Source organism: Drosophila bipectinata, chromosome XR (assembly GCF_030179905.1).
Source record: "Drosophila bipectinata strain 14024-0381.07 chromosome XR, DbipHiC1v2, whole genome shotgun sequence".
Lineage (NCBI taxonomy): Eukaryota > Metazoa > Arthropoda > Insecta > Diptera > Drosophilidae > Drosophila > Drosophila bipectinata.
In genome coordinates this window covers 3,807,399-3,829,942 of record NC_091735.1, presented here as the reverse complement: position 1 = coordinate 3,829,942, position 22,544 = coordinate 3,807,399, and the positions used below count along the sequence as shown (strand labels likewise).

The 22,544-nt window shown below is 39.2% G+C and overlaps 2 protein-coding genes across 2 annotated transcripts in view; one reads left to right on the top strand and one right to left on the bottom strand.

The window, feature by feature from the left end:
* Nucleotides 1–347: 347 nt before the first annotated feature.
* LOC122321358 (uncharacterized) lies at nt 348–1,120 on the top strand. The gene is made up of 2 exons (XM_043211202.1): nt 348–1,033; nt 1,108–1,120. Exons 1-2 carry the CDS (start codon nt 348–350, stop codon nt 1,118–1,120), a joined length of 699 nt encoding a protein of 232 aa, XP_043067137.1.
* Nucleotides 1,121–2,049: 929 nt separating this feature from the next.
* CycD (cyclin D) overlaps nt 2,050–22,544 on the bottom strand; it is a 79,813-nt gene continuing 59,318 nt past the window's right edge. Inside the window, exons 4-6 of the mRNA XM_070283049.1 lie at nt 9,432–9,549; nt 2,253–2,398; nt 2,050–2,195 (exon numbers count right to left, since the gene is read on the bottom strand). Of these exons, the coding sequence (XP_070139150.1) occupies nt 2,371–2,398; nt 9,432–9,549 (146 nt within the window). The 3' untranslated portion in view covers nt 2,050–2,195; nt 2,253–2,370. The remainder of the gene's footprint in view (nt 2,196–2,252; nt 2,399–9,431; nt 9,550–22,544) is intronic.

Genomic DNA, 22,544 nt, shown 5'->3' with positions numbered 1-22,544 from the left:
AATAGCGACCTACAAGATGTAGTCTACATGCGGCAACCGGAAGGGTTCGTGGACACAGCGTATCCAAAAAGGGTGTTGAAGTTACACAAGTCTTTATACGGTCTGAAGCAGAGTGGGCGTGAATGGAACCAGAAATTGGACAGTACTCTTCAGCGTATTGGTTTTGTACAATGTCCCAGTGAGCCATGCATTTGCACCAAGAACAGCGGCGAAAAATTTAACATAATTGTTGTCGATGTCGAATAATTATTGCCTGTTCCATAAAAGAAGACCTTGTCGACATAAAACTTTAAATCGCACGGGAATTCGAAGTAGTAGATGGCGGAGAGCTGAAACATTTTTTAGGCATGGAGATCGAGCGGGATGGAGAGACGGGCAGTGTGGCAATTGGCCACAAGCAGTATATCGACGGGCTGTTACGAGATTATGGCATGGAAGACTGTAAGCCGAATGCAACGCCTTTGGAGGTTGGTTATCAGAACCTATGTGTTTTGGAAGACTGTCCACGAGCCAACCAGAAGCAGTATCAATCGCTTATTGGATCACTGCTGTACTTAGCAATGACTACGAGGCCGGACATTGTTCATTGTGTGGCAAAGTTGGCTCAGAAGTGCAGTGACCCCCATAAGGAACATGAGGTGGCCGCTAAACGCGTCCTTCGTTACCTAAGAGGAACTTCGAGCTTGAAGCTGCACTTTGATCGAACTAGTGTGCCTGTTCACTGCTTTGTGGATGCAGACTGGGCAGGTGACTGTTCTGACCGCAAATCGTTCAGTGGTTGGGCGTTTTTTTTGGCTGGAGCAGCGTTTTCGTGGGAGTCGAAGAAGCAGAGCATCATAGCACTCAGTAGCACGGAGGCTGAGTATGTGGCGCTTTCAACAGCAGCTAAGGAGGCAGCTTACGTGCTGAAGCTGATATCTGAGATGGGTTTCGAGACGGCGCCAACATTGATGATCTACAGTGACAACCAAAACGCCCAATGTTTAGCGAAGAATGCGAGTTTTCATGCTAGGAGTAAACATAGAGATATCAAGTATCATTTCATAAGAGATTTATATAAGAAAGTTATTGATATTGAATATGTTCCAACCGAAAATATGATTTCAGATGTTCTAACTAAATCTCTATGTAAAGTTAAACACACCAATTGTATTACTTCACTAGGGTTAAACTAAAAAGGAATCTTTTGAATTAGATATACCGCGGTGAGAAGGAGTGTTGAAAATATTTTTATATGCACCACTGTATATCTTATTCCTCTTATGTTATATACTAAAGTAACAAGTAACGAATTATCATTCTTCTTTAAGTTCTGGTTCTGTCTGCGTGCAGCATTTTTTAGTCTCTAATAAATCGTCAAACCGAATGAGGACTAATACATACCTTAATCTTCAAAGATCAGATGAACATTGAAGAAAATATTCAATGCTTTGAATATTTATGCAAACCTAATGGGCAAATGATTCAAATTTATAACATTAAAATTTATTTTTCAACTTGATATTAACGAAACAGATGAGCAAAACAAAAATCCAAGCAAATCCAAATTATTATTTATTTTATTAACTTTTTTTATGACAATAGTTGTTAAGAAAGAGACAAACTTTGTAGTTTATTATTGTCTGTATTTTCTCAGTCTCGTTTCAATAGTTTCAAGTTATTTTTCGTATGAGATATATCTGTTGATGACTACTGTTATGGTAGTCATCAACAGATGTATCTCATACGAAATGATGTATCTCATTCAAAATTAATGCGAAGGTCAGAACCCAAATTGAACACTATTCCCTTATTAATTGTTTCAAAATGCATCAAAAACATTTACTTATTCCTAATTAAAAAAATAATCTTCATGTATAAATAAATTTAAGAAAATTGATTTAATGATTCCGTATAAATTATATGATATGTTTGTCAATATCCTTCGAAGAGTGTGTGTAATTGCTGCACGACTTTATTCTGTATGGTAAAACACTTTTAAACGAATGCTTTTGTTGGTTGAGAGAGTCTGACATTTGAGAAAACGACGGATGTTTATGTTTTTCAATGTGTTCCGGATGTTGCACATGGAATCGACCTTGTAGATATATTGCTGAGGTTTGCGACTGCTGAATATCCATACAAAAGTGTTGCATGTTTCGACTATGCTTGTTGAAAAAATCTTCCATATGTAACATGCATTCTTTCAGCTGCGCCTGTATGTTAAAATATAAAATGAATTTTAAATTAAAATGTGTTTTGCACGTACCTACTTCCGGCACTTTGGTTACGTCTGTCAAGTGGCTTATTAGAACATTTAAATTATGTCCGGAGCGTACATGCCATTTTAGGCCATGCATTGAAGTAGCTATGCTTGAAGCAGCTATCGTGCTAGATGAGTATGTTGTAAATGTATGTTCTGAAGAAGGAAAATTTTATTTAATTTTTTAACACATTTAATTATTATTTTGATGGAATGTTTTTCATGTAAATTTATGTAATTGGAAGAAGGTATCATCTCAGACCCCATAAAGTAATTATTATTTATTCTTGATCACCATCAACAGCCGTGTCGATAAAGCCATTTGCCAAAGCTCCAACCACCCCAATCCCCCTGGCATATTTCTGTAGGGACAGTTCAGGAAATAATTATACAAATATTTAAAGGCTATGGTAATTAAAACTATAAGTCTTATACTAAATATATAAAAATATATAAAGTTTTTCTTATAATTATTACTATGCCTGAAAAGTATCATATGTCGAAAAGTCTAACTTTACAGTAAAAGCAACTTAGCAGCAGATTGTTGTAAAGCACTGGTGGGAAAACTCTCATTTTACATAGCACGCGTGTACAGGGTAGGAAATTCTGCCGCAGCGCTGCCGACACACGTATAGTGTGAGCATGCTCACATTATTTAGAAGCTCTCTCATTTGCTCTCATTTACTCTCGTGAGATGACAGGTGCTTGTAACTTTCTCTTATTTGAGAGACAAAATTTTTACCGTTGAGAAATGAAAATTAATTTAGTTGACGTTCAAACCTCACTGAACCAAGATTATTTTGTTCATTATTGGGAAATCATAACTAAAAAAAAATTTTTCAGAAATTTGGGAGGAGCAATTTTTCAATAAACCCTCGTCCCGGCGTACAATAACACGCAGGACTGAGCATATAAGCCAAATTATTCATTCTGAGGCAAAGAATAGACTAAAACACTTAAATTTGGTAAATGTTATGGACATTTCAATTAAAATTATTAATAAAACAAGAAAGGAAAGCTAACTTCGGGCGGAGCCGAGGTTGATATACCCTTGCAGTTAAAACCGGATATATATCGCAAACATCGGATATAGTTGGCCGATCCTTATGATTACATCATAATAAAACCAATTAATTACAAAAAAAATCCAAACAAGAAAGGAAAGCTAACTTCGGGCGGGGCCGAAGTTTATATACCCTTGCAGTAAAAACCGGATATATATCGCAAACATCGGATATAGTTGGCTGATCCTTATGAGAATATGATAATATTACCCCATTTTGTTATAATATAAAAATCTTAAAAAAGTCCCAAACTTCTATCTTCAAAAGTACCAAAGTTGGTATTTCTACCAAAAATCATTTCCGATCGTTCAGTTATATGGCAGCTATAAGATATAGTCAGCCGATCCTTATGAAATTTGGCATATCGTAATGTTTTGCCAAAAATAGCTCTCATGTCAAATTTGAAAGGGTATTATAATTTTTTCCAAAAGTTTGCAACGCAGTGAAGGAGACATCTCCGACCCTATAAAGTATATATATTCTTGATCAGGATCACCTCCTGAGTTGATATGAGCATGTCCGTCTGTCCGTCTGTCTGTCTGTCTGTTTCTACGCGAACTAGTTTCTCAGTTTTAAAGCTATCGACTTGAAACTTTGCACACACCCTTCTTTCCTTTGCACGCAGTATATAAGTCGGAACGACCGGGATCGGCCGACTATATCCTGTAGCTGCCATATAACTGATTGATCGGAATTGGTATAACTTTGGTGTTTTTAGAGTTAGAGAGTTCCAATTTGACATGAGAGCTATCTTTGGCAAAACATTATGACATGCCAAATTTCATCGGCTGACTATATCCTATAGCTGCCATATAACTGAACGATCGGAAATGACCCAACTTTCGTGTTTTTGAAGATAGAAAGCTGGAACTTGGTACAGATTATATTTTTGGTCAGTTAATCCGACCTACCAAATTTCACGATCGGCCGACTATATCTTACAGCTGCCAAGTAACTGAACGATCGGAAATGTTTTTTAGAAATACCAACTTTGGTATTTTTGAAGATAGAAGTTTGGGACTTTTTTTTATACTTTATATTATAATAAATTAGGTTATATTATTATATTCTCATAAGGATCGGCCAACTATATCCGATGTTTGCGATATATATCCGGTTTTACCTGCAAGGGTATATCAACTTCGGCTCCGCCCGAAGTTAGCTTTCCTTTCTTGTTTTTTAGCTTATATCATCCAAAATTTTAGTAGGAAGTTTGTAATATTTATTAGTGAACTGGAATCAGGTAGTTTTTTTAGTCTTAAAAAAACATCAGAAACATTTTGAAATTTACAAATAGAACCTAAATTAAAATCTCCTAAGTATACAGAAATAGTTTAAGGAATTCATAGCAGTTTTTTGAAGAGATTTAATGATTTAAAATTATACCAAAGTTGTATTGAGTTACACGACAACCCATTTACATGCAATATAGATCAATTCAAAATTCCTTTTCAAGCAGAGTTGAATAAAATGCGCAACGATTTTAATGTAATATATATGAGATATGACATTATATGACATATATGACATGCTCATATGACATTATATGTAATATATGAGCATGTCTAAGATTTTATTTGTCCGTCTGTTTCTTCGCAAACTTGTATCTCAGTTTTAAAACTAATGACTTCTTTCCTTTTCACGTAGTATATATATAAGTCAGAACGGCTGGATTCGGCCGAAAGTTAGCTTTCCTTTCTTTTTTTTTGTATAATTTTGTTTTTTTTTTTTTATTTTATTTTTTTATTCTTTTTTTATATTAATTTGTTATACCCTTTTATAAGTCTGAATAGAAAAAAGTGACCTATATTGTCCTATATTTACAAAATATTTGATAAACAAAATAAACCAAAAAAGTTTTTTCTCTCAGTGCTCTCAGAGAGTTCTCTGAGAACACCTCGCTCTCTTTGTTTTTTGCTGCCTACGCACACACTTAAATTTTAAAAATGTGTTAGTTTTGCCCCCACTGTTGTAAAGGTAAAGGTGATGGTAAAAATAGAATTGAATATTTAATTTTACCAAAACTGTAAAGCTATAGGGTATTTTTTTTGGCTGATTTATGGCACAGATATTTTGTAATAATTTGCCATGAAAATATCTCTTTCGATAAAAAGCGACAAACGGAACTTTCGCGGAAATGTTTTATATATCGCAAAAACAAAATTCTGCCATATTCGATTTTCGATTCGATTCAAAGAGTTATAAAAGATTGTAAAAGAGGCATAAACATTCTGATTTTTCTATAGATTTCGGATTTAAACATATAGTTCTAGGAGACTAAAAAAGTCCTTTTTTAATCCTTTTTCCTTTTTAACAGAAAGCAATACATTTAACTTTATTTATTTGTGTACAAGTGTATTGTGTACATTTATTGTGTACAAGTTTTTATTATGAATCATAATTTTTATCATTATTATTTATGAGCAAAATACGGACATAGTAAAATTTTGGCATCCAAGTATAGTCTTTCTTACTTCCTTATTTAATTATTTATAAACTTGCAGGTATTTTCTTAGCTTAACTTTCTGTAGCTCAATCGCTCTACAAATGTATGTAGTTTTTTTTAAATTGAGAAAGAAGAGATTGTTCACTATTACTAAATTTTGTATTTTACAGTACTAGTCTGATTTTTTTGGACAAAAACTGGGTGAACAAATCGTCTTAAACATCAGCGCGGGAACACGAATCTTTAAAGAAGACATGCGTCTCACATTTTTGTATTTATATTTACTTATTTCATCCACCTTCATATTGGCTTTTGTTTTGTATTTGATGTTCAAGCCGAGATATCAATCTCCGTATTAAGGACAAGTTGAGAAACAAACATATGTTTCGATGGTTTTGGTTTCGCAGGTATGAAAACTGCCACATCAGTCAGTAGAGGAGGTCCGGTGATTTACCCTATTTGTTAACTCTTACGGGGGTTTCATTCAATTGGTAGGAAATCAGTCCATTGCTCATTTATAAGGCGGCGAATTATTCTCAGATCCAGCCTATGAGGTAGCCAGATAAAAGAGCGGCTGCGCAGTTGTCTGTCTGTGTCTGCGCAATAGGAGTAGCTGATTAACTGAATCAAATACTTAACTAAAGTCTGTGTCAATAACGTCAGTTTGAAATGCCTATTCAAAAGCCATCTATGACAAAGGATGTCAACTCCAGAAAATTAGTGGTGGTGAAGCGACGCTTAATGAAGCCATGCTGACATGGAGAAATGATCGAACATATTTGATATTTTCCCTGCTCACCTGTAGGTTTTTACACACACGTGCAGTTGCCAAAATCTGTGCGCAACACAGCCAATTTTTCTTTGCTGTTGCGCCACTGACAGGGGCGGATACAGGTATCTGCCTGGGGGAGGGCGATCATAATTATACCCTTGCAGAGAGTATTATAATTTTGATCAAAAGTGTGCAACGCAGTGAAAGAGACATCTCCGACGCTATAAAGTATATATATTTTTGATCAGGATCAGCTCCTGAGTTGATATGAGCATGTCCGTCTGTCCGTTTTTCCGTCTGTCTGTCGGTTTCTACGCGAACTAGTCTCTCAGTATTAAAGCTATCGACATGAAACTTTGCACACATCCCTCTTTCCTTTGCACGCAGTAGTAAAATATAAGTCGGAACGACTGGAAACGGCCGACTATATCCTATAGCTGCCATATAACTGATTGATCGGAAATGGTATAACTTTGGTGTTTTTAGAGTTAGAGAGTTTAAACTTTACAGGAGAGCTATTTTTGAAAAAATATTACGACATGCCAAATTTAAAAAGGACCGGTGGTGGCAAATAGTTAAAAATTATACGCAGTTTCAAACAATAAAGTGATTCTATAGTTTCATTCAAAACACAGTGTACATTGCACATAAGTGTTTTGTCTTATTCAGTGTCTTATTGTGCCGTATTCATAACCTCATTCGATATCTAAGGAACATATATATAACTAAAATTCTAACGCTATTCATAAATGCAAATTTGTATTAATGTGATGTACAGTCGTGAAATCTTTTAAGCCACACGACACATTAGAAAATATACTCCTTGTTCGCCTAAACTCAACACACTTAGATAATGCGATCGCCAACTTGAGTTTATTTGAAGACGAAGATTAAATATTTACTAAATAAATTTAGAATAGCTTAATTTTTTAATTTTGATTTAATTAGGAGTTATTAATATTTATTTCTTGTTTCTGAATGAACTAAATATTAAATATTATTACTTCAGTTTACGTTTGGCAGTCGAACCGATCACTCGTGTTTCTCCCCCAAAGCGAACTAGAAAGCTAGTCAAGTATAAGTGACAAACACTAAAACATACACACAGTACTATATATAGATCGCTTATCAGTTAGTGCACCTGTTGTGACAAGCTTATAGCTAATATAAAAAACTTATCTGAAGAATATTGTGTCAAAATTTCAAGTCAATTAAAGCAAAATTGACGAAGTTATTAGTTATTGACGAAGTTGCTTGCAAACGTTTTACACTGGATTTTTTTGTGTTTAAAACTTTAAAGCGTTTTTCCCACAACTCACGTTTTCAAAGTCGGTGCCCCTCATAACTTCAAAACTACTGCACCGATACTTTTGAAATTTAAAACACTATTTCTGTAGATATTTTACAAGGTAACGCTGTCGAGTTTTTTTTTCGTTCATAATTTTGATTTTGCAATGACAAATTAACCGATTTTTTCCCAAAAAATTGAGTTTTTCACTTCAAAGTCTTCGAAAAAATTAAAAAAATTGCAATTTTCAAAAAACCTTTACAGCGTTACCTGGGGCGAACTATTATCTAACGAATGAATTTTCATTTTTTGATTACAAATGATCCAGCACCGAGTTATGAGGGGCACCGCAATTCAACTTTTTTTGGCGACACGTCCGGACAATTGCTACCATTGCCATATTTTTATACCCTTGCAGAGGGTATTATAATTTTGTCCAAAAGTGTGCAACGCAGTGAAGGAGACATCTCCGACGCTATAAAGTATATATATTCTTGATCAGGATCACCTCCTGAGTTGATATAAGCATGTCCGTCTGTCCGTCTGTCCGTCTGTCCGTCTGTCTGTCTGTCCGTCTGTCTGTTTCTACGCAAACTAGTCTCTCAATTTTAAAGCTATCGACTTGAAACTTTGCACACACCCTTCTTTCCTTTGCACGCAGTATATAAGTCGGAACGACCGGGATCGGCCGACTATATCCTATAGCTGCCATATAACTGATTGATCGGAAATGGTATAACTTTGGTGTTTTTAGAGTTAGAGAGTTCAAATTTGACACGAGAGCTATTTTTAGCAAAACATTACGACATGCCAAATTTCATAAGGATCGGACGACTATATCCTATAGCTGCCATATAACTGAACGATCGGAAATGACCCAACTTTCGTGTTTTTGAAGATAGAAAGCTGGAACTTGGTACAGATTCTATTTTTGGTCAGTTGACCCAACCTACCAAATTTCATTAGGATCGGCCGACTATATCCCATAGCTGCCATATAACTGAACGATCGGAAATGGTATTTGGTAGAAATATCAACTTTCGTATTTTTGAAGATAGAAGTTTGGGACTTTTTTTAGATTTTGTATTGTAATAAATTGGATTATATTTTCCTATTTCCATAAGGATCGGCCAACTATATCCGATGTTTGCGATATATATCCGGTTTTAACTGCAAGGGTATATAAACTTCGGCTCCGCCCGAAGTTAGCTTTCCTTTCTTGTTAAATATTTTTTTGTAAAAATATTATTAAACATTCTTCTAATGTCATACTTTAATATACCGTTGGTTGAATAAATAAATTTTAACTGTGTCGTCAGGAAAAAAATCACAAAAACATGGCTTTTTTCGCATGATTTGACCTTACCCTCCCCTTAAACCCAAATAATCATGCGTGTTCCACCAGACATTTGGAAGGAAAAACCTTCACTAACCAGCAAATTCCTCATAATATCAAGAACCGATGGGACATCCTTTGCAGAAGTCTCCCCCTTTAATATTAAAAAAGTCATTGATATAACATGCGGGGGTGTAGTTGTCAGCTGTAAGAAGTTACGCGACGGAAACCTTCTCCTACAAACAAAAGACATTAATCAAGCTGAAAAACTTTTAAAACTCACGAACATACTCCATATACCCGTATCAGTCTCAGAACACCGAACGCTAAACTACTCAAAGGGTATAATATACTCCAACGACCTGCGAGGTATTGAAGAAGAAGAAGAGATCCTCGAAAACCTAAAAAGACAAAAAGTGACCGCAGTTAGGAAAATTATGAAGACCCTTATAGGAGAGCCAACCGAAACTGGACTAATAACACTAACTTTTGAAAAATTAGACCTACCGGATTACATATATATAGGATACGAAAGAGTTCAAGTTCGCCCTTATATACCAGCCCCAATCCGATGTAACAGCTGCTTACGTCTAGGTCACCTCCAAAAATTTTGCAAAAATACAGACCCCTGCTTTATATGCAGCCAACCTGCCCATATTGACATCATAAAGGGAGAAAAATGCGAGCGTGGAACGTGCTGCATCAACTGCACCGAAAAAAATATGCCGGACAATAAACACCATCCCAGAGACAGAAACTGCCCAGTTTTTCTTACCCATAAAGAAGTACAAGCCATCAAAACCCTCCAAAAAGTAGACACCAAATCGGCCTGGTCCATCTACAGGAAGAGGAACCAGCATGACGGATCCCTTTATGCATCTGTAGCAAGCTCAACGCAAAACAACATACCAAATCCTCATCGATTATCACAGAACACCCCTTCGACATCAGCATCAACCTCCCACCGACAGTAAAAGACACCGGCCGACCCATTATAGAATATGACGACAAGGAAGATGAAAATATGGTAACAGACTCAAGCGACAAAAATATCAGTAACGATAGGACAATTAGTAAAGTAAATGTTCTCCCTAGAAACATAAGCAAAAGAACCAAAAGAAATCTAATTACCAAAGAAAAATCTAACACTATTATAACAAGATCTAAGTTTAAAAATATTGCTGAATTAAATAAAGACTAATCGTTAAATCTAAATAGTCACTAAATCTACATATAAAAATGACACTTAAGGTACTACAATGGAACATAAAAGGTTACATGAATAACTATAGAGAATTACAAATTCTTATAAAAAAATATAATCCAAAAATAATAGCACTACAAGAAACCCACATACAAACATCCACTTATATCCCCACCCCTATTAATAACATCCCAATTCACTATAACAGCCACTCCTCAAGATATGGTGGAGTCTCTCTCCTAATACACAAATCAATACACTTCCATAATACTTCTACAAGTCCTATTTTTGATATTGTTTCCACCAAAATAACTAGTCGACAATCATTCACAATCACCTCAGCATATATACCACCTCAAGTAAACTTCAATTTTAACAACTTGTTGAATGAACTGCCCACCAATACCAACAACCTTATCTTAGGTGATTTCAATGCCTGGCATTCTAAATGGGGCTCGAACAATTGCAACAAAAAAGGGAACACTATTAACAAGATCATTGATACTTCCGGTCTAGTAGTTCTGAACGATGGCTCTGCCACTCACTTCAGCACTCACAACACCTTTACCCATATTGACATTTCACTCTGCTCTCCTAACCTTGCTCCTTATGCAAACTGGAAAATTGACCAAGACCTCCATGGCAGTGATCACTTTCCCATTATCACTTCTTTGTTTCAAACAACCACCAACCAAAACACGAAGTAGCACACAAAACGAAAATTCCTACAACAATATGCCAACTGGGACAAGTTCGAGAAATTAACAGCAACATTAAATCCAAAGCTTCAACCCAGTTCAAATATAAACCAAGAAGCAGCAAACTTAAAAAAAATAATTTTACAAAGCGCCAATGAATCTATTCCCCAATCCTTGGTTACTAATTCTGAACACAATGTCCCATGGTGAAACCCTAAGCTAGCCCTTCTTCGTAAATCAAAACAAAAACTATGGCACAAATTAAAAAACAATATTACAATTGAAAACTTAATTAACTACAAAAAAGCCAATGCACTCTTCAAAAGAGAATTAAAATTAGCCAAAAATGCAGCTATGCACGACTTTACATCAGATATACAACCAACTTCCAACCCTAAGATTATTTGGAATAACATCAGAAGATTTTGTGGCCTAAAAACCTCTATACCCATCCACTGCATTCTACCAATTAATTAAAACAATCAGCCCATTATAGAGAAAAGAGATATAGCAAACGAATTTTGCTCCCTCTGGTCTAAAAACTCTGATGACTGTAACTTCGATAGTAGCTTTCTTGCAAATAAAAACTCCACACTAAACAATATTTATCCTTTAACTCATCCGATAGACAAAAATGCAACACTTATTGAAGAAGAATTCTCAATTTTAGAACTCCACGCGGCTCTTAACAAACTAACAGGCAAAACTCCAGGGAGTAACAGGATTACATACGACATGATTAAAAATTCCTCCAGTATTGTAAAACATAGACTACTACAATTATATAATAAAATCTTTCAGAGTGACATACCGCAAAACTATAAACTGAGTATTGTTATCCCAATTGCTAAACCAAACTCTGACAAAACATCTCTAAATTCGTACCGTCCCATTTCACTAAACTTTTGCTTTGCTAAAGTTCTCGATAAAATGATAGCCAATAGGCTTTGGTGGCTTTTAACTAGCAACAAACTATTGAATAAAAATCAGTTTGGGTTCATTAAAGGTAAATCGGTATCTGAAGCTCTACTCTTGGTAGATCCGATCACTAAATCTTTACAGAGAAAAAACCATATCTCAATACTATCTTTCGACTTCCACAAAGCTTTTGACAAAATTGGAATTCATACAATTTTAAATCAACTCGTTTCCTGGCAAGTCGGCCCCAAAATTATAGGTTACATCAAAAACTTCATGACAAACCGGAAAATAAAAGTGAAAATAGGGAATGCTTTCTCCAGAACGTTAGACCTCCATAAGTGCAACAACTTAGTCCTCTAATTGTAAGAAATCGAATACCTGTTGTTGAGGTCGGGGAGAGGTTGGTGCACGATTTTTTATGCAAACATGGATTTGGTTGTTCCTTCCTTTATTTAAACTTAAATCATGGCGCGTGAGCGCGCGAGAGCTAAAAAAACTTCGTCGTTTTCCCTCGCTTCGTTAGCTTCACCTAGCAATTGCAAACGCCTTGTTCTTCCGCCATTTTTCCGTATATCGATAAGCTTACGTCTAGCGTTTTTCAAAACTTATTCTAAACATTATTCAACACTAATTTTAACGATTTCATTTTTCAAATATAAACTTTATTCTATGACGGCGGTGACATTCCCTCCCCCGTAATTGATCCCGATCCGTGGTCATTTACCATTCTCCAAGCCGACGTCCAGAACTGCTATCTTTGTTGCTGGTCTTTCTATAGCACCATGCTGCGTCTTGATTGTCACCCGCCGAACTTGTCCATCGTTGGCCATCATTGCGTCAGTCACGCGTCCTTTTAGCCACAGGTTCCTGGGAAGAAGCTCATCCACGACTACGACGATGCTTCCGATGGTGATTGGAGGTACCTTCTCGAACCATTTGGTGCGCCTGGTTAATACGGGTGCATACTCCTTAACCCATCGTTGCCAGAACCTAAGCGGTCTCCGAAGCGCTGAGTCTCGTTCCATCTACGCTTCAGATTCATTCCCTCTTTTGGCAGCGGCTTGTATCCGTTCGCTGATCCTAGCAGCAGGTGGTTTGGAGTCAGGGCAGCGTCATCCTCGGAATCCAAACTAACGAACGTGAGAGGTCGCGAGTTGATGATAAATTGCGCCTCCATCAGTGCGTTTCTCAACCCCTCGTCGTTGAAAGAGTAACTTGGGCAAATGTTCTTCAAGATTCCTTTCGTTGTCCTGATGAGTCTCTCCCATGCTCCACCCATGTGCGGTGCTCCTGGTGGGTTGAATCGCCACTTTATGCCGTCGAACTTAATAGTGAACTTTTCAGCTCCTCGCGCACGTCTTTTTCCGTGGCTCTGAAATTTGTACCGTTGTCTGAGAATATTTCCTTCGGTGTCCCTCGAAGGGCCATAAAATTGGCTAGGCACATGATACATGAACTAGTAACTAGACTATAGGCGATCTCAAAATGCACCGCGTGCAACGTAAGATAGGTGAACAGAGCTACCCATCTCTTCTCTTTGCGCCGGCCGACGTTCACCAATAACGGGCCAAAATAGTCAACGCCTGTATAGGTGAACGGCCTCTCGAAGCTTCCAACTCTTGCCCTCGGGATCGGTGCCATCTGGGGTGGTCTGGGAACTGCTCTGTCGATCTTGCATCGTTGGCATGTGTGTTTAATGTCGTTTATTACAGTCTCATGAGCGAGATGGTGATACTTTTCGTGGAAGCTCCTAACTATGAGGTTGGTTATCCGGCATCCATGAGCTAGTATGATGGCGTCCTCAGCTATGTCAACTGCGTTCAATCTGCCTCTTGTTCGTAGTACTCCATCGTTGTCCAGGTATGCGTTCAATCCGGCTAATCTGCTTCCTTTGAGGAGCACCGTTCCCGCGGATAACGTTTTTAGTTCTGCTGCGAAGGCGATGGATTGAGATTGCTTGTATAGCAGCATCTTTGCCTTGCTCACATGAGCCATTGTCGTGGTTGCTGGCATGTCTTGTCCGGCACATTTCGCTCGCAGCCGATCAGTAAACAGGAGTACCACAGCGCCACAGCTCTGTATAACCGCCGCCAGTTTGAGAAATCATTCGCGTTGAACATAACCACTGATTTCGTATGCGTCGACATCACATGCTTCCGGATCTCTGAGGTATCGACTTATGTCTTGAAAAATGGTTTTCCATTGGCGCCATTCATCTAGAATCCTCTCAGGTAGCTCCTGATCCCATTCAATTTTATGCCGCCATATGCACTGGAGGAGTATCTTTAGTCCAATCGTTTGGCATGATAAAAATCCCAATGGATCGAAGATCCATTGTAATATTACAAAACTTGTAATACTTCTCGCTTGGCAGGGACTACGTTTTCCGCCGGCACATCACGCTTCAGCCTTGAAAATCTGCAGATAAATTTGAACGTATCATTATGTGGGTCCCAGAACATACCAAGTATCTTTTCTGTTGCACAAAAATCCACGGACTTTTGGGTTCCAGCGTTGCCATTATCCTGCAAGCTTTTGAGTACTTCTTCCGAATTCGACGACCAGTTACGGATCTCGAATCCACCTCTGCGATGGACTTCTATGACTTGTCTGGTGACCTGGATGGGCTCCTGTTCGTTCCTCATGCTATCGATGAAGTCGTCAACGTAGTGCGCCCTTTGGATGGCGTTTAAGGCCAATGGGAACTCTTCTTGGTGGGTTTCCGCGTTCTTATCTCGAACGAAGTGCGCTATAAACGGCGCGCAGCTAATCCCAAAAGTCATAGCTCGCATGACATAGGTGTCTACTTTGTCGCTGCCTTTGTCACACCACAAAAATCGCTGTGCCTGCTTATCCTCCTCGCGAATGTTGATCCTGTGAAACATTTCCGCAATGTCGCCACAAATCGCTATTTTGTTGACCCGAAAGGCTAGCAAGACGTCTATGAGTGGGTTCAGGCAATCTGGTCCCCTGAGTAAGTAGTCATTTAGCGCGTATCCGTGTGCTTTTGCGGCTGCATCCCATACGAGCCTTATCTTTTTCGGCTTGTTTGGATTCAGCGCTATGCAGATACCATGTGCGGCTGTTCTCCCGGCTGGTTTCTTCCTCAGATAGCTTAACCGCGTATCCTTTGTCTAGGAGATTCCTGATTTGGGCGTCAATCTTTTCATACAGATCTGGTTCTTGAAAGACCTTTTTCCTCATGCAAGTAAGCCGCTTCAGAGCGTTACTCCGGCTCTCAGGAAGTTTGTCGATACCACCACGCCACGGAAGTCCAACTTCATATTTTCCGGACTTCTTTTGGCAGGTGCTTTCCAGTATCTTCACTGCCAGCTCATCTTCAGCTGAGTGCAGCTTTCGTGGTACGAGTGCATCAAGGTTGAAATGTTCCTTGATGTCATCATGGAGGTCTTGCCAGTCGCAGTCACAGTGGTGCATGAAAATGGATCGTTGTGGGTTCGCCGATCCTTGGATGCTCCATCCTAGCATGCACTTCGATGCTATCGGCTCGTTCCATGTTCCTTCGCGGATCTTGCGAGGGACTGCTAGCTTCCAGTTGTTGGTTCCGATTAGCAAAGTCGGCTGGGCAGAGTAGGACCGTAGCGGCAAGTCTTTCAAATGCTGGAATCTGTCGCATAGCTCCTTCATGTTGACTGTCTGTCTCGGTAGTGCTAGGTTCTGAACGGTCTGGACGTTGTTCAACCAGTAAACCTTATAGCAGTTCATTTCCGAGATTTGGACGGATGCTTTCACGGATCCGCTCTCGAGTCGAGTCGTCTCTGCGGTCCACTGCAAACACATTGGCGCTGCCTGGCCTTGTATTCCCAATCTTTGGAATACGGATGCATCTGCTAAGGTCACGGATGATCCTTCATCCAAAAAGGCGTAGATCTCGGTCTGCTTGCTGCCGTAATGCAGCTTGACTGGGATGATCCAAAAGAACTGACTTCCGTGGTTGTCGTCTCGGTGCGTACTCACGTGACTCTGTGGTCTGTCTTGGCCGATTGCGTTGGGAACATATTCCGTATGAAGTAACTCATGGTGTCTCCTTGTACAGCCATTAATTCCACAGTTCCCGGTTCGGCATCTGTTCCGGTGTACCTTGAGGCAGCAGAAACAGGCTTTACCCGCTCTGATTACCTGCCACCTGTGCTCCGCTTCAAGGTTCGAGAATACCTGGCATTGTGCTGGGTTGTGACTCGGGTTGCCGCAAGCTACGCACCTCTGTTGAACTTGCTGCTGAGCTGCTTCAGTATGGATCGCGTTCGATCGTGTTTGTCCTCGTGCTGGTCCAGTCTCATCTGCCTCTCCCTTGTCCGGGCGGCGACTGTTGTGGGAATTAACTGCGCCCGTTTTTTAAAACGATGGCGCCACCACTAATGGCGCTGCCTCTGCGATTTTATTCAGCCAATCACTGGATGCCATGACTGCGGCCACTCTATCGTCGCGGTGTTGCATTGCCCAGTTTAGCTTGTGTTGGTTGGGAAGCTTATCTACCAGCTCCTTGACCAGCATTGGATTGTTGAGATGCGCCTTCAGATCGCATGCCTCCATAGTAGCACAGACGTTCGCACTGCCAGCGCGTACTCTATTAATGCCTCCAATCTGTCTTTGGGTGGTGCCAGTCTTCGCACCTTTTCCACCATTCTTTTTAAGATGTGCTCTGGTCGGCCGAAGAACATCTTCAAAGTGCTGATGACTTCTGGGACTAGGTTAGGAAGTAGGAGTTTATCTCTAACCAAGTCACGAGCTTTCCCTTTAAGCGACTTTTGCAGACGTAGCATGTTTTCCACATTCGTATATCCCGCTGCTGCCGTACTGTGTTCAAATGTGCTGATAAATAACGGCCAGTCCTCAGGATCCCCGCTGAATGTTGGAAGGTCCTTGGGTCTAGCTTGCCGGGCCGCTATTTGAGTACTTGTAGGTGAATCTGTGGCTCGAAACATCCCAGCTACCGCTACGTCAGAGGGGTTCATCTGCATGAGAATTTTGTACTTTTCTTCTATGAACTTTGCCTCAGACTGTCTTTTCTCCTCGAGCATATCTAACAAGAGTTGGTTCTTGTTCATGTCCGGATTGCCTTCCGGACATTCATGTTCTCTCCGTTGCCGGCAGTATCGATTAGCGTATCGACGGCTAGCGCTTTGCCGTGCGTTTCAGGGGTATCCATTGCGTCTTCACGTGTTTGAGGCTGTACTGGTGATCGTTGCATACCGCTGAACGGTGCTATGTGGCTGCAACCCGCAAGACAGTAATCGCAGCTCCAATCCTTGCTCTCAATGTCGTCCTCTACGCCGGCACACTCAAAATGGTACCACCTTCCGCAAACGTCGCACTGTACCCAATTTTTTCACGCTGTTTCGTTTTTGCTCTCGCAAATTCTGCACACCTCAATGTTCATGCTTCGCATCGTCCGGCGTGCGTGCAATATGGCGTCTGTTTTTCTTCTTCTCGACTGCGTGCTTACTCGACCTAGCCGGTGGCTGCTAGGGACGCGACGCCTTACCTCTGCCTTTATCCGAAAGAGTTTTCCCCAAGAATGGCGTGCTCAACTCAACCTAGCCTTGGCTGCTAGGGACGCGATGCCGTCACTTTCGTCACTTCCAAAATTTGTCGCCTCCTGTCGGTCTAGCTGTTGTCTGCTAGCGACGCGACGCTGTTTTTCTGCCTTAATCCGCAGGTAACGAAGTTTTGGAGGAAGTTTTTTAGAAATGTTGAGGTCGGGGCGAGGTTGGTGCACGATTTTTTAAGCAAACATGGATTTGGTTGGGCCTTCCTTTATTTAAACTCAAATCATGGCGCGCGAGAGCTAAAAAACTTCGTCGTTTTCCCTCGCATCGTTAGCTTCACCTAGCGATCGCAAACGCCTCGTTCTTCCGCCATTTTTCCATATATCGATAAGCTTACGTCTAGCGTTTTTCAAAACTTATTCTAAACATTATTCAACACTAATTTTAACGATTTCATTTTTCAAATATAAACTTAATTCTATGACTGCGGTAACACCTGTGGTCCGCCTCAGACTGCTCAGTCGACAATAACGAAGCCGCTCATATTTTTGGCTACCCCATGGGTTAGAACTGAGAACAGTTCGCCGTCTGAATTTTTCAGTGCAAATCAGCAATTGTCCGATATGTCCTCCGTGGGATCTCTTCAAGTGATACCACGGGTCCTAGTGAATGAAACCCCACATATTAGATCCACTGAACTACCTTTCCAATTTTTTCCAAGTAAGTACGCCACTTTTGGACATGATCGACTTCAGCGAAGGGGGGTGAAGTTCGTATTTCGGGAGACTCCCAACTTTTTTCTGAAGAGGTGAAATCACAAGAATTTGTTGACATAGAATTTATTTGCATTAAAATCAGTTTGTCCGCTAAATCTGTGTACTTTACATGTTCATATATACCTCCCTTGTCCGAACCGCCCACATATTGGGCATCATTTGTCCACTATTCTATACGGTTTTAAATTTATGACCGATCGTGACCAGCTTGTAGTTCTGGGTAACTTAAATCCCTATCAATTGTGACGCGCGATGACTTCACCGCGGGCATGTTTAACGTGTCCCTAGGTCAAATTAACCATTTTGGAACTTTGTTAGGTCTCCTTTTAGAGTTATGTTTTGTATCAGAGGATCCATATCACCTCACGCTTGAGGTTTTATTCGAAACTATTTCTGGTATCGATCAGGAGTTTCCATGTGTACTAAATAAGATTCGCTGTTTCCGTAAAGCTGAATTTTACAAACTTAATAGCCTTATCGATACGTATGATTGGTCCGATATTCTGTCATGCACCGATGTAAATCTTACCTAAAACGTTAAATCACCAATTTTACCATACTTTGAAAAAATTTTTTGACTCATGTGTGCCATGGAAATATCCGTCCGCTTCAACAAATCCTCCTTGGTTTTCAAGGTGCCCCAAGAACTTAAAATTACTAAAAATAGGCTCTTACTTAAATATAAAAAAACCTGCAGTAGTATAGATTCTTCAAGATATCTACTAGCTCGGTCAAATTTTACTGTGCATAACGCTGAATGTTAGAGGAATACTCGCCGCTGCCGGATACAATTTACTCAACTTTGTAAACACTAAGCGTAAACATGTATATTTTCCACCTCTGCTTACATCTGGATCTATTCCCAACATTTTTTCATACAACTTATTCTCCGCCTAAAATGACAGATCAGCCTTACGCATACAACATTCAATCAGCAAATCTTATTTTCTGTCCGTTTTTCTTCTAGAATAGCTTATTATCTAATCTTCTAAGGGTCAAACCCGTTTATTTTCTAAGCGCCGATGGAGTACCAGGCTGAGTGCTAAAATATTGTGCCAGGGCTCTGTGCAAACCTCTTCTTAGACTTTTCAACTTATCTTTGGAAACCTAAATTTTTCTCCGTAAGGAAATGGAAAAAGTCCGATGCTGCCAAATAAAGAGGTATCTCTTAATTGTCGGCGATTCCAAAGTTATTGGAAAAATTAATTACCCATTTGCTGCACCTTTGCTCTGCGATCATCTCTTAATGTTATATACACAGACTTAGGCACAGCATTTAATTCAGTCAATCTATTACTCTTTTCGAGTAAACTGAATATGCTGGAACTTCCTACAGACCTCCTAACGTGGATCTCCAGCTACTTATATGGACGAACACAAAGAGTCTTATTTCAAAATAAACATTTCCGCTTGGTCCGTGCTACATCTGGCTTCCCTCAAAGAAGTCATCTTGGCCCTTTACTATTTACTCGTTTCATTAATGACTTGCCTTTGCTTTAACGAACTCTCTAGTTCATATGTATGAAGACGATGTTAAACTTTCGCCAGGACTAGAAACTTTAGTCCTCCATTCCATAGCTATTTTAGTTCGACATATGCACAGCACGACCCTTTTAGGGTCGCTTGTTCGAACTACAATGGTCTCTACTCTATAAGATCTCTTTCCTGTCCTTCAAATTTAAAATATAGAATTTTAGAAAAAAAACAGCCTCCCTCAGTGTAAGTTCAGAAGATCGTTTGTACTCGGTAAACTGATCGCTTCTTGCAAGGGATCAGTATTAGAGCGCCCTGCTAGAAGGCTTATTATTGTTCTTGGTACTGGAACGACATTAGTAGGTAGATAAGTAGGCGATGGTAAGATATTAGACGTTGAACATTCATCGACTTGTACCGCAAGGGAGGTAGGGGTACCCAATGAATTAGCAGTCAGCACATTTAATATATATGAGCATTTGTAGCAAAGCCAGCAAGACAAGTATGAGTCACCCGTGATGGATCCACCGAATTCACATTTTTTGGAAATTAGACTCATTGTTGACGGATTGCTGACCACTGTAGTAGAATGTAAGAATTTAGATAGAATTCTGAGGCCAAGAGTAGTCAATCAGATTCTGAAGTAAGAGACGACGTTACAAAGGATGCAACGAAGGCTTGTCGTCGTGAAGAACAACAGACTCCACTCCAAACTATATTTTGAGAATTAATCGTTTTATTTCCACTAGTTGCGAAATGAGAAAACTAAGATCGAAGATATATTCAATCTGGCTAGAGCGATCAAAGAAACACGTGCGGATACGGCAAGTTTGGCAACGATGTGTGTATATTTCATTAAACTTTTGTTATTGTCGTTAAAATTAATAAATCTTTATTCTTTTGTTATTTAACCCCTTGCCGTATTACCACGAGTCTGACTCGTAGTATAATTTTTGTGCCAAACATGATTATCACGAGTCTGACTCGTGGTGTGTAGAAGTGTACATTTGACGAAAAGAGAATTGAAAGTTTCCCGTTATGTACAGGTAATAATGTAAACGAAAAACATCTAAAACAACTAAAATAAATAGTTTTATTACATTTCGTTTCGTTTTGCAGGCGTTTTTCAGGATCAAAATCATTTTGTTTCGTGCAAGTTTGTGCGAAACGTTTGGGAACGAATTTCTTTGCGCTTACAGATACGTCAAGGGGTTAATGGTGTGTTATTATATCTATATATATAAAACAGTGTTGCTCAGCCCATCGCTCTCGCTGCTCATTTGTTTTAATAAATGCTCATGCATACGGAGTTGTGTGTGACTGCTCACTATAAGATTCCGCTGCTCACGCCATAAGCTTCGTTGGTCCCAGCATAGGCAAAGGACAATTACAATAACAATTTTTCGTGTTTTCCCTATTCTCCTCAATCGTGCTAATTCGAATGCGTTTTGTTGTTGGAGTGCCAAAAATTTTCACTGCAAGAAATTTATTCTTTTTTTTTTGTTTCTGCCAAAATGGTCGACCTGACGCGAGGAATTTCTTCTTCGCAAAACCTTTTTTTTAAGTAAGAAGCTCTGCATTATCTGTCATAGTATAATAATAAGCTGTTGTTAAAAATGTAGGGCATTTTTTTAATTGCTGTAATAAAATGTATTTTTTATTATACTGATAGTTTTAAAACCTTAGTGAATGTTACTATAATTTTATTTTTCAATTCACCCACATGGATGGGAAAAAAATTCAGTAAAAAAAAATTCGCACCAATGTATTGATGATTTTTGCATTGGTATGGGAGTTTGCTCTACCGTATGCAGAGCTTGGGCAACACTGATATAAAATTTTCGTGTCACAGTTTTTGTTACCATTATCCTCCGAAACGGCTATACCGATTCTCATGAAATTTGGTGAGCGTATTGAGCAGGTCTGAGAATCCGCCAACATATATTTTTCATCCTCTTTAATCCTTTTCGACATACCAAAAATCGCATATAAGGTGAGTTACTACCTCATCACACTAACAAACTCACGACCATAGCATTTTAACTCAATTTAAACTGGGGAAAAAATCTTTCATAATTAAGCAAATACATTAATTCTATTTATGATTTGCTGTGCTATGAAAAGGGACGTGCTGTGCTATTTAGCATTTATATCTGATTTATTTCTTCGTCTAGAATTCCATTAGCCATTGAACGGCTTACTTATCGGCACGGATCCAGATTCTAAGGTGTTCCTGAAGTCAATTCGAACATTTAATTCATGCTTTCAAATGACATCGTTCGAAAGCAGTGAAACTGAGGCAGTGAACCCGGCACACTTGGCATGTACGACGTTTTCACATAGCCAGCAATGAATGGTAGGCTGGGATGAGGAGATTGTCTTGTTACAAGACTTTTTTGAACAGACTAGTTTAAATTCCATTTTAAAAATTAAGAGTATAAAAAAATATATATAAAAACTTTAAAAATACCATACTGTCGGGTCAGGCAGCAGCACAGCAGTCTAATGTTAATGTTTAAATAATGTTAATGTAATGTTTACTCTGAAACCTCTTTAGACAGTTTTAGCTCGGGAATGTCTAGGTCGGGCCGCCCTCTCCCGCTCTCGGGTTCGAGAGCTTTAGCTTCGCAGTGACTAGTCGGGCCGCCCTCTCTGTACGTTACTTGAGTCCCTGCATGCACCATAAGCTGGTCTATCTCTAATCATCTGGTTTTAAATTACATAAATTCGTCTTTTTATTTAACTGGCATTGAAAACTATCAATGACCAAACACAAACCTTGAACCACTGTGCCAACTAGGAAGCCGAAGCGGG

Coding starts and splice junctions, on each gene's coding strand:
- LOC122321358 (XM_043211202.1), top strand. CDS start 348: ATGGAGATCGAGCGGGATGGAGAGACGGGCAGTGTGGCAATTGGCCAC.